At 48.8% G+C, this 11,431-nt stretch overlaps 1 protein-coding gene across 2 annotated transcripts in view; it reads left to right on the forward strand.

The window, feature by feature from the left end:
- LOC114585237 (G protein-coupled receptor kinase 5-like) overlaps positions 1-10,682 on the forward strand; it is a 77,445-nt gene extending 66,763 nt beyond the window's left edge. For both annotated transcript variants that reach the window (XM_077919575.1, XM_077919576.1), the window contains 6 exons: positions 335-424; positions 777-985; positions 2,522-2,659; positions 3,146-3,283; positions 3,870-4,001; positions 4,880-10,682. In XM_077919575.1, coding sequence (XP_077775701.1) covers positions 335-424; positions 777-985; positions 2,522-2,659; positions 3,146-3,283; positions 3,870-4,001; positions 4,880-4,969 — 797 coding nt within the window. In that variant the 3' untranslated portion in view covers positions 4,970-10,682. The remainder of the gene's footprint in view (positions 1-334; positions 425-776; positions 986-2,521; positions 2,660-3,145; positions 3,284-3,869; positions 4,002-4,879) is intronic.
- Positions 10,683-11,431: the final 749 nt, after the last annotated feature.

Genomic DNA, 11,431 nt, shown 5'->3' on the forward strand with positions numbered 1-11,431 from the left:
AGGTTTCTGGATAGATCATGATGAAGGTTTGCCAAGCATGCATTCCTCTTAGCACGTTTCTCCCTTTTGTCCTGAGTTTGAGCGTCTTCAAAGCCCATGACACCTTTGGTAAAGGCTGTTCTCCAATTGGAGTGCTCGCAGGCCAGTGTCTCCCAGTTGTCGGTGTTTATACTGCATTTTAAAAGATTTGCCTTGAGAGAGTCTTTAAACCTCTTTTGTTGAGAACTGGATGCTGAGGCTGCCCTCTGAGGCTCTGGGCCCCAATTTGCTTGCTGCTGACACATGTGGCTCACACCATGACCTCTATCTCCCCTTTCCCTCTTATTCCCTATAGGTCATATCCGGATCTCAGATCTGGGGCTGGCCATCAAGATTCCAGAAGGAGACACCATCCGTGGCCGTGTAGGAACCGTTGGCTACATGGGTATGTAGTCAAGGAAAATCTCAGATCTCCTTGCCCTGTGGAGGAGCTGGCTCAGTCCTCTTGGAGTAGCTTTGCAAACTCCTTGCTGAAAGCAGAAGGCAGTCTTACCATACTAGGAGCCAGGGTGGGTTGGTGGGTGGGTTGCAGTTTAAGGCAATGAGATTGAGGAGACCTGAATTTAAGGCCTGCATGAATCCAGGGTTTGGTCAACACAATTTGAGGAGGAGAATGGTCTCAGCAAAGGCCTTCCCCATCACTGGCTTCCTGGAGAGGCCAGGGATTGAATCTGGGACATGTGCTTTTCCACTGAGCTATTACTTGTCCCCATCTCTGACCGTTCTCCCCTCTCCAGCTCCAGAGGTGATCAACAACGAGCGCTACTCTTTCAGTCCAGACTGGTGGGGGCTCGGCTGCCTTGTCTATGAGATGATTGAGGGCCAGTCACCGTTCCGCGCCCGCAAGGAGCGGGTGAAGAGGGAGGAAGTGGAGAAGCGGGTTCAGGAGGACCAGGAGCAGTACTCGGACAAGTTCTCTGAAGATGCCAAGGCCATCTGCAAGGCGGTGAGCCGGGGAAAGTGAGAGGCTGTGCAAAGCTCTGTAGAATCAGGGTAGATGTCCTGGGGTGGGTGCAAGGGATTGTGGGAGGCAGGGATGCAGCTTGCCCTGCTCTTATGGAACTGTTTGTCCACTGATGCCTGCCAGAGCCCAACCCTGCAGGAGTTTTCAGGGCACACAGTGTGAAGCATTTGTTTCTATAGGGATTTTAAAGGAAAGGAGAGGGAACTGTAGCAAAATATTTCTGTACGAAATGCTTCTCTCCAGGTCTTCAGCAACTCTTTTTCTGCTCCCACCCAAATGCCTGTTAGTCCTCCTCACTAGGTTATTTTGGGGGGAGGTGACCACTTCCCCTTATGTGTTTCCTTGCTTCCTAAATACTCTTTTTTGGGCGGGGGTATGTCTGCAAACCTATAAGCTCCCCCAACGCTTCTGGTCCATGGAGATTGCCATTTTGTAGATAGGCACTTGCTACCTAAACATCAGAAACCTGATCCTGGAATGCAGTTGTTGCAGTCTCTGGCCCCACGTCTCAAGCAAGGCAGAGCCCTGTTAGGAGTGTGTGCACAAATACTCTGATTGTTGTTGTTGTTCTTGTTTGATGTCCTCTCCCTCCACCCTGTCTCACCCAGCAGTGATGTTTACTGGGATGCAACATTCCAATCTGGATGTTTGAGGCCAGACTCTGCCAATAACTCCCTGGCTAGCGGCAGGATGGGGAGGCATCGGGGGAATAAAAAAACCTAAACCAAACATAGGCAAGGGCCTGTTTGAAACAGAAAATGTTTTTTACAAGCTGCCTAAAACAGGGAAAGGCAACTTTTGTGTATTTAATAAACTTATGTATTGCCCTTCAAGCGGAAATGATTAGAGTAGTTTACAATGAAAGATATACAATCATTTTAAAGGGATAATAGATTAGACAGAGTGAGGAGCACCGAGAAGCAGCATAAAAGCCTTAGAGGAGGAGCAGGATGCTGCAACAGACAGTCTGAACTTAACTTGCCTTCGTTCTGTTGCTCGCTGCTTCTGGCCCTTTGCATATTGTTCAGCTCCCATCAGCCCCAGACAGCGTGACCAATGGTCATTGGTGATGGGAGTTGTAGTCCAGCAACATCTGGAGGGCAACAGCGCAAGAGCCACAGCTGCTACCTGGCCATTTTCACGGCCCCTGAAAAGTTTCTCCTCCGCGATCTTAGGAGTAGAGCATTGCTCAAGAGGTGGAGAGCGCTCCTTTGCAAAGCAAGCCAGCCCCTACCCAGCCTTAGGAACATAGACTACTGGTCCATCTAGCTCAGGTTTGTCTACACTGACCGGTAGCAGCTCCCCAGGGGTTTAGGCAGGAGTCTCTTGCAGCCTGACCTGGAGATGCCTGGGATTGAACCCAGGACATTCTGCATGCAAACCCAATGCTCTGCCACTGAGCTGTGGCCTCCCCACAGCCCTTAGGTGTGATTTGGCAGCCTAACTTTCACACCACACCACATTGCTCCTGCTCTTGTGCTTTCACTTACTGATGGTGGCCCCTTTCTGCCTCCCCAGCTCCTGACCAAAGACCCCAAGCAGCGGCTTGGAGGGAAGGGAGACGAGGCCGCCCAGGTGAAGCAGCACCCTTTCTTCAAGACTATCAATTTCAAGCGCCTGGAAGCTGGGATCATGAAGCCCTCCTTTGTGCCAGATGTAAGTGCAGCCCAAACTAGGTCATGGCTGGTTCGCACACGAGTCCTTTCCATACAACTGCTCTGCAAAGAATGAGCTTGTGGAGAGGAAGAGGGAGCAGGTGCTCAGATGCTGCTCTCACTCCTGACCTTGACACATTTACCTCAGAAGGCCTAAGTGGCCTCTGATGAGGTTATCTTAAGGGCCGCCTGCCCAGGCCTTAAGATTATCATCAAAGGCCTTGCTTTCTCTCTTGGTCGTCAAGGTCAGCCCTACCGTTCAATTTAGCAGAAGTTGCTTATAGACCTCAGACTTCCATTTCTAAGATGTCTCTATTTCCCTAAGAGCTGGTTCTCTGGCCTATCCTTACCAGGCTTCTGTGACATCACAGCAGCTCATGGGATATGACACCTTAAGCCATTTAATGTCACACAAGCCATTGACATCTTGAGACTTAAGATCTTGAGACTGGAAACTTAGCTGAATCTCCACCTTTCTATCCAACAGCCCCGAGCCGTATACTGCAAAGACGTGCTGGACATTGAACAATTTTCCACTGTGAAGGGTGTCAACTTAGACCAAACCGACAATGACTTCTATGCCAAATTTGCCACTGGCAGCGTCTCCATTCCATGGCAGAACGAGGTGAGGAATTGGGCTGGGGGTGGGAGGGGAAGGGAAGGGAAGCCACCGAGGACAGAGGTGAGAGAGGAGACTGACGGTGTGAAATAAAAACACCCAGTCACCTTGTCTTTAAAGATAGGCATCTGTCTACCTTCCCAAAGCCACTGGCTATCCCCCCAAATGCACATTCATGGGGGCTATATCTGGCAAACATTTACTTTAAAAGTCACTCCTTTTAAAGGGCTAAGAAAGCTCTCTGAGCTTGATTCCTATGCTGATGAAGGGAGCTCAGGATAAGGCAGTGACATATATTGGACAATGGTGGTTTAGGGTGGGTTAAGCTACCATCCCTTCTTTGGGGGTCAGGATACAGAAGTGTCAGGAATTTAACCAGGAACCTTCTGCAAAGGAGATGCTCTACCGCAGAGCTGCCGGGGCTGTTTCCCACTGTTGGAGGTGGGTGTCCAGCTCTGTCTGGGGAAAGCTAACCCAAGGGAGCCTTGGCAGATAAGCCTGAGGAGTGGTGTCACCCAGCCCGGTCTCCACTTCCAGATGTTGCTGCTTCAGCTGACCACCACCAATGGCATCCTCTTCCTCTTCTCTCTAGATGATCGAGACAGAATGCTTTAAAGATCTAAACACCTTTGGACCAAACGGCACCCGCTCCCCCGACCTGGACTGGAAGCAACTCCCAGACCCGCCCAAGCGTAGCCTCTTGCAGAGGCTCTTCCGGCGTAACGTAAGGCCCACCACTCTTGCGCTCCCTCCGGCCCCTTGCTCTTTTCTTGCCACCTCTCTCCACTAGTGATGGGGGCGGAGGGAGAAATTCAGTTTGCATTTTCAGCAGGACTCTACCTGATTAGCACTTCTTGAAACAGCATGCAAACCGAGTGGAGCAGCCAGCACTTTCCCTGCTTGTGATTCTTAGCAAGTAGTATTCATTATATGGGATGCAAACCGAGCGGGTAAAGGTGAAGATGGCAGTGGCAGGATGGGTCCCCGTCTCTCAGAGACCCCTCCAGTATTCCTGTGCATTCTGAGATACCCTTTGCCAGTGTTGGCACGGGTGCACCTGAATGGCTCTCCCCAGTGCTTTTTTTCTTAAAAAAATTTTTAGGGGTGCTCTCAGAGAGCCAGTGTGGTGTAGTGGTTAAGAGCAGTAGACTCGTAATCTGGGGAACCGGGTTCGCGTCTCCGCTCCTCCACATGCAGCTGCTGGGTGACCTTGGGCCAGTCACACTTCTTTGAAGTCTCTCAACCCCACTCACCTCACAGAGTGTTTGTTGTGGGGGAGGAAGGGAAAGGAGAATGTTAGCCACTTTGAGACTCCTTCGGGTAGTGATAAAGCAGGATATCAAATCCAAACTCTTCTTCTTCTTCTTCATTCTGTCTGAGACTCAGGAAACACGTGACATGAAATGAGGCCACCATCAGGGGTAGCAATGGAATGGACAATTCAACGTGCTAGAGAAGAAACTAATTTTTTTTGAAAAAATTAGTTTCTTCTCCCATTAGATTCACAAAATGTTTAGGGGTATGCGTATGCCTGTTTCCCCCCAGAAAAGAGCACGGGCTCTCCTTAAAGCTTGCCTCTCATCTCTGCTTCCTTCCCCGCAGCCAAGTGACTTCACCATCAGCGCCAACGCAAACTCCAACCTGTCAGCGGCTCCCTCGCCAGCCCGGCCCACAGCACAGGCTCCCTCCTGACCCAGAGGGCCCCTGGAGCCACCACTTGTCCTGTGCCTTCTCAGGGTTGCCTTCGGCACAGCGCTGACACCGGGGCGTCCCCGCGTAGCGCTGGACTCTACTACTGGCTAGGAGGTGGGGCAACACAGCCTTCCGACCGGCAGGATGGGCAGAGCAGTAGCAACAAGCCTTCAACGCCTCCTGGTGCTGACACAGACTGACACACCCTCGGGGATCCCCGAGGATGACTCGGTTACCCCGAAACCAGGCTGCTCCCCACCAGGGTCTTCCCCCTTTGCCCTCCACCCTCTGATTGCCTAGAGAACCCATCCCTATCCCATGCTCCATTCTCTCCATCTCAGCTCCTACCACAACTCATTAGAGACCACAGGTGTGCCTGGGAGGGGTTTTCTGTTCCTTGGAGATTGTGAAGCCCAAAAATGGGGAGAGAGAGAGAGAGAGACAGAAAGAGTGAGAGAGAAGAGGAACATCATCTGGTCAAAGCTGAAGACTTATTGGTGTTCCACTGGCCTTTGTTTGTGGAGCTGGAAACTCGGAATGCCAAACGGAGACACACACAAAGGTGTGTGTATCAAACGACGGGTTTGTTTTCGTTTATGGAGCATTTTTCAGGAATCCCACCCTCTCGAGACAACTCTAGAGCCTGGGGCTGTGTGCCAAAGGACAGCGGGGGACAAAGAGGCATGAAGAGCACTCTCGGGTCCCGTTTGGAGGCATCAATGCATTAACAAAGGATCAGCATTAAAACTGGTGGAGGTAGACCATGCTGAGAGTAGCTGTGGACAGTACATCAGGCCAGATAACGTAACAGGCCGTCAACATTTCCAGACCTCACTTTTAACCCCAACCTGCAACACAAAAGGACTCCCTTTTCATTTTTCCTTACAGAATCTCCTCCACTGACTTCCTTCTCCTCTCTTTTCTTCTTGTCTCTCTCACTGTCTCCCATTTCTCCTTCTCTGTCTCCCGACAAAACAAGGTTGTGATACTGCTTGTTAACACACCTGGATTCGGGTCTCAGCCCAACATCTGAATGCCAATGAATTAACTGATTGCAGGTTCTCTGCTGAGTGTGATTGTGTGTGTTTTACAGCCCAGTCCTGTCTGGGTTTCCCCAGAAGACAAGCCTACTCTAAACATGTAGCAGGATGAGGTGAGGAGGAAATGACAGGTGGGTGATAATATTCTTGAATGCTGTGCTACATTTAATTAAACATACCGCACCCCCACCCCCCGCAAATAGAAAATTAGCACAGCAGGAAGAGGATTGGATTAGAACCTTTGTCTCAGATGCGCTTCTTTTCTACTTGCGTGAAGGGGGGGCGTTTCACCACAGGGGGACATAAATCAATGTCATCTGAAGTGGCACAGTCTACTTGACTACCTCAGGATTCCACCAGCTTGTTCTGTTATAGGTTTAAAATGGGCCTGGGAACTGATTTACGTTGTGCAACTGACCTGATCACAATTTCTCTTCTCTCCCACCCCTGCATGTAGTAAGCTAGCTCATCAGTGAGCAAGGAAGTGTTCAGAAGAGGGCAAACAACTGTGTGAGATGCAGGTGCCCCACTCACCCTGCCACCTGAACTGCTCTCCAGGTGAGCAAGCAGTGAGCCAAGCAAGGAATCGAAACTTCCACACACACCTTGTTTGCTTCCCCTCTGTGGGGGGCGCAAGTTGGGCCCATAGAGAGAAAGAGGCCACAAAAGTTCAGTCCAGGGGCCACCAGAGTGCATGGATTCTATTAGAGGTAAAAGCTGGGGTGTCCCCCCCACAAAAAAAGCTAGAGCACTGTATCCAAATAACTTTAACCAGTGCTTTTTTTCTTTAAAAAAATGTTTAGGAGTACTCTCATTTTCCTACTCATATTGAAATGCCGTCCCTCAATGAGGCCAAACTTAGATTCACAAAATGTGTGTGTACCCCTGCATCCCCCCAGGAAAAAAGCACTGACTTTGCAATTAGTAGACCAATTAGTGGACCAGATCCATTGCAATTAGTAGACCAAAGTTAAGCATATCCATTATTTTTAATGGGTCTGCTCTTAGTGGCATTCTGACGCTGAATGCCACTGCAGAGCCTTTGCTTTCCAAAACAACTTGCAAGGGGACCAGATCCAGTGCGTTGTGCTTGAGGCCACTGATTTTTGCGAAGGCTGGGGGAAGATAGATCTATTTAGACCCAGATAAACCCAAAATTCCTCCTCTTTATCTTATCATTTTGCTGTTTTGCGACCTGCTGCGCAAAGGGCCTGCTCCAAGTGTGGAGCTCTGTTTCACCCCATTCGCCTAGCAACAGATCTGGCCTTGGGGCAGGAAGGACTTTCCGAGTGAAGTGCCAGGGAGAAGTGCCAGCTCCCCGGCAGTTAGCCTTGGGCACAGGAGCTGCGCTCTGTATTTTCAGAGTGACTATCTCCCTGCTGCAAAATGGGGGGGGGGGCAGAATCACTATCTGAGGGTGGGGGGGGGGGAAGCTGGGGTGCTGCAGAGACTGTGAGCTTTTCAGTTTTTTATTTAAATAAGAAAAGCAAAGATCACACGTGCACTGAAACCTCACACCGTGGCAAACCCCAGCAAAGAGTTTGCATCTTAAAGGCCCTGGCACCTGTGGGGTTTTTTGGTGTTGGAAATACAGAGGCAATGGGGTGCTATGACACCCCCTGCAAGCAAAACTTCCCCCTCCGAAAGCTGATTGCCTGGGCCAGTTCGGTGCTTTTGGCAGCCATACGTCATGGAGGGATTTTGGTTGTTGTTGCAGCAGTTCTGTCTTGGAGGCAGACTTCAATCTTGCGTAGTTATTAAAATGTGCACGTTCGGGTGCCTTGAAATCAGGCTTTCTCTCTAAAGTAAGGATGTCTCCCCTTCTTTTGGCTAGTTTCCCAAGGGTAATGAGGATGCATTCAGGTTATTGCCCTCTCCTGACTTATCAAAGGCTGTTTGCATCCCCACTAGAATGTTCTCTGCTCTATTCCCCCCCTTCCCCCCCCCTGCCAAAATCGGTGCAGTCTTCTGGGTATGGGGCAGAAAAATTTGCATTAAGCCAGCTGACTGGCCACCCCTGTTTTGTAGCTTGCTCTCAAACGAGTCAGTTTATAACAGGTGTGGAGAATCTTTGGTCCTCCAGATGTTGCTGAACTACAACTCCCATCATTGGTCATATCTGCCAGGACTGATGGGAGTTGTAGTTCAGCGGCATCGGGTGGGGGCAGAGGTTCCCCACACCTGATGTAGCTCCTGCAGTTTAAAAAGCAGTTTGATCTGCGATGCACCTGCTGGACGGCTGTCCGCCAGGGATGAAGTAGCAATTGCAAGGGTTGGACAAGGGGACCTGGGAGGTCATTTCCAACTTTTTGGTTCCAACACAGACTCACCACAGGGTGAAAGTTTGCATGCGTGAGCGCAGGAGTTGTGGTAAGAGGGTCCAGGTGCACACCCCACACTCCCAGATTGTGGCATAACTGCCCTAAACTCAGGTAGGTAGCCGTGTTGGTCTGCTGTAGTCAAAACAACAACAAAAAATTCCTTCCAGTAGTACCTTAGAGACCAACTAAGTTTGTTACTGGTATGGGCTTTCATGTGCATGCACACTTCTTCAGATACACTGAAACAGAAGTCACAAGACCCTTATATATCGTGATAGGGTGGGGAGGGGTATTACTCAGAAGGGTGGTGGGAATGGGTGATAGGTGTGGTAAACCTGTGGAGAAAGTGTGGCATAGTTTCCTTGCATATTCAGTAGGATAAGTGGATTGTAGAGGGTTCTTAATTCTATGACCCTTGGGTATAATGTCCAGGTTCTTGCATTTAGTCAGAAAGAAGATGTCAGTCTGTACCTGTGCAAGTTTCTTGGTGAGGTTGATGAGCTGAGTGGGAGTGTTCCTGTAATCTCACTGTATACAAGTTGTACAAGTGACAATAAAGTATTTCAATTTCAATGTGGTGCCTTCCATAGTTCTAGTTACAGGTAGGTAGCCGTGTTGGTGACTTCTGTTTCAGTGTATCTGAAGAAGTGTGCATGCACACGAAAGCTCATACCAATAACAAACTTAGTTGGTCTCTAAGGTGCTACTGGAAGGATTTTTATTTATTTTTTGCCCTAAATGCAGGTAAATTACCCCTTGTTGTAGCTAGGAGGAACAAGCCTGTGGCTTTTATCTGGCAGCTTCAACACCATGCACACCTGTGATTCTTGCATCGGTCCGGAAATGTCACCCCCTGGTTCTAGGCTGAAATAAAGCAGAGAGCAATGTGGATTGACATAACAGAAAAGGGAAGCTCTGATTTGGGATTATGATAGGGTGCTTTAAGGATTTAAAAAAAGTGTTAGAGGTGTTTGCAGGTAGATGCTTTAGGGTGTTTTGAGTTCCTTTCTCCTTGTATTCCTTAAGGCTTCGATTCCTCTACACAACACACAAACACACACACACACACACACACACACACACAGGCCGAGACAAGGCCTGGATAGTTTACGAAACCTGTCGGATGCCGTCCTCAACAGAACAACAATGGCATCTTTCAGTGTGTGTCAGAAGTTGGGCATAGAAGTCCATACAGTGTCTATAAAAACGTGAGGATATGTATTTTAGAGTATTCCAACCAATGGGCAACTTTCCAGACGTCCTCTACGCCTCTCTGCCAATCACTGCCAGATTTGAGGTGGGTGGGTGGGTTGTACATATGAGAGAGAGACTTCAATTGGGATTATCATCCAAAAAAATAAAAAATAAATGCCTTTTCTAAATTGCCAAAATGGAAATTGTGGGTCTCTGTGGGCAGAGAACAAGAAGGTGCTCCAAAAGAATGCAAACAGGAGCTTATGGGGGGCACCCCTTCATTCCTCCAGCCATCCTGGTCCACCGTGTGATGTTCATACGTGTCAAACGAAGAACCTTGAGTGACACCCGCACCTCTCATTTAAAGCACACTTTAAAAATCATGGGAAAATCCTGCAAACTGCAGGTTGATAAGGCTGCTATGAATTGTAGGTCTTTGAGGTCATCAGCACCCATAACCCTTCCTGGGATTTCTGAGGGAAACAACAACACTTGGAAGTGGAACAGGAGAGCTTTAATTGCGTGGTGTGGATGAGATCTCCTCTCTCCCCAAAAGGAATTCTTGTGGGTCTGGTGATTCTTCACCCCAGACAGATCTCCACAAAGGACATTGACACCCCCCCCCCCCTTATATTTCCATCTTTCCTTTTGCATCCATGTATTTAGGGTTGGTTGTTGCAGGCTATATTATTTTTTTATTATTATTTTCCTTTTTCACTGTTTATTTCTGATTCTGGTGCATTTTGGTTTACATTTTGGCTTTTTATTTTGTACAGTTGTAAATATTTGTATGTTGAATGCCTAGGTGTACATTTTTAAGCTTTAAAAGCTGCAAGCCAAGCCATGTGGTCATGTTACCCAGATGTTGCAGGGATGTTTTTTCTCTCTCTTTTTAATGGGGGAAAGTTGGGGGTGGGGGAAGATTCAGCTTCTCTAAGTGAAGGGTGGGTATCACTTTATCCCAATTGGGTGGGGAGGGAAGGGGTGAGAAAGGAAATCACATCAATGAACTGGGCTTTTTTCTTTCCTGATTTTAAAATTTCTTTACAGAACAATATATACAGTAGGGTTATTGGGGAGGGGGGTTCTCCTTGTTACTTATTCCCAGGGCTGTGTGTAATCTGCACTGAAAAGAAATAAAACAATGCACCAATGAAAGCGGAGTTCTGTGTGCTGAGTCAGCCAGGCAACTTATTCACACCTTCTCTCCTTGCTCACTGAAGCTATGATCTTTTGAATCTCTGCTCATTCTCTAGGCTGGTATTCCAGGAGGCATTGCCTACACATTTCCAGGCATATCTTTGCATCTATGATGACTAGAAGCTTGCAATAAGGAGAATAACTGAATTCCACACCCAACCTTGAATCCTGCTGTTTCCAGTGGCATAAAGGGGGGCCACGGGTGGTTGCTCCGGGTCCAAAATCATTAGGTAAAGGTAAAGGGACCCCTGACCATTAGGTCCAGTCATAAATGACTCCGGGGTTGCGGCGCTCATTTCGTTTTATTGGCCAAGGGAGCCGGCTTACAGCTTCCGGGTCATGTGGCCAGCATGACTAAGTCGCTTCTGGCAAACCAGAGCAGTGCACGGAAACCCCATTTACCTTCCTGCCGGAGCAGTACCTATTTATCTACTTGCACTTTGACGTGCTTTCGAACTGCTAGGTTGGCAGGAGCTGGGACTGAGCAACAGGAGCTCACCCCGTCGCGGAGATTCAAACAGCCGACCTTCTGATCGGCAAGCCCTAGGCTCGGTGGTTTAGACCACAGTGCCACCCTCATCTCTCCAAAATCATTAGGGGCACGAAAATTCAACACCTGATGCAGCCTCACTACACCTTTGCGCTTCTGTTTCTGGGCTCCGTTGAAAACAGCTTCTCCGTGCGAAACAGGAAGTGACCTCACCAGA

Source organism: Podarcis muralis, chromosome 15, assembly GCF_964188315.1.
Source record: "Podarcis muralis chromosome 15, rPodMur119.hap1.1, whole genome shotgun sequence".
In the NCBI taxonomy this organism is placed as follows: domain Eukaryota; kingdom Metazoa; phylum Chordata; class Lepidosauria; order Squamata; family Lacertidae; genus Podarcis; species Podarcis muralis.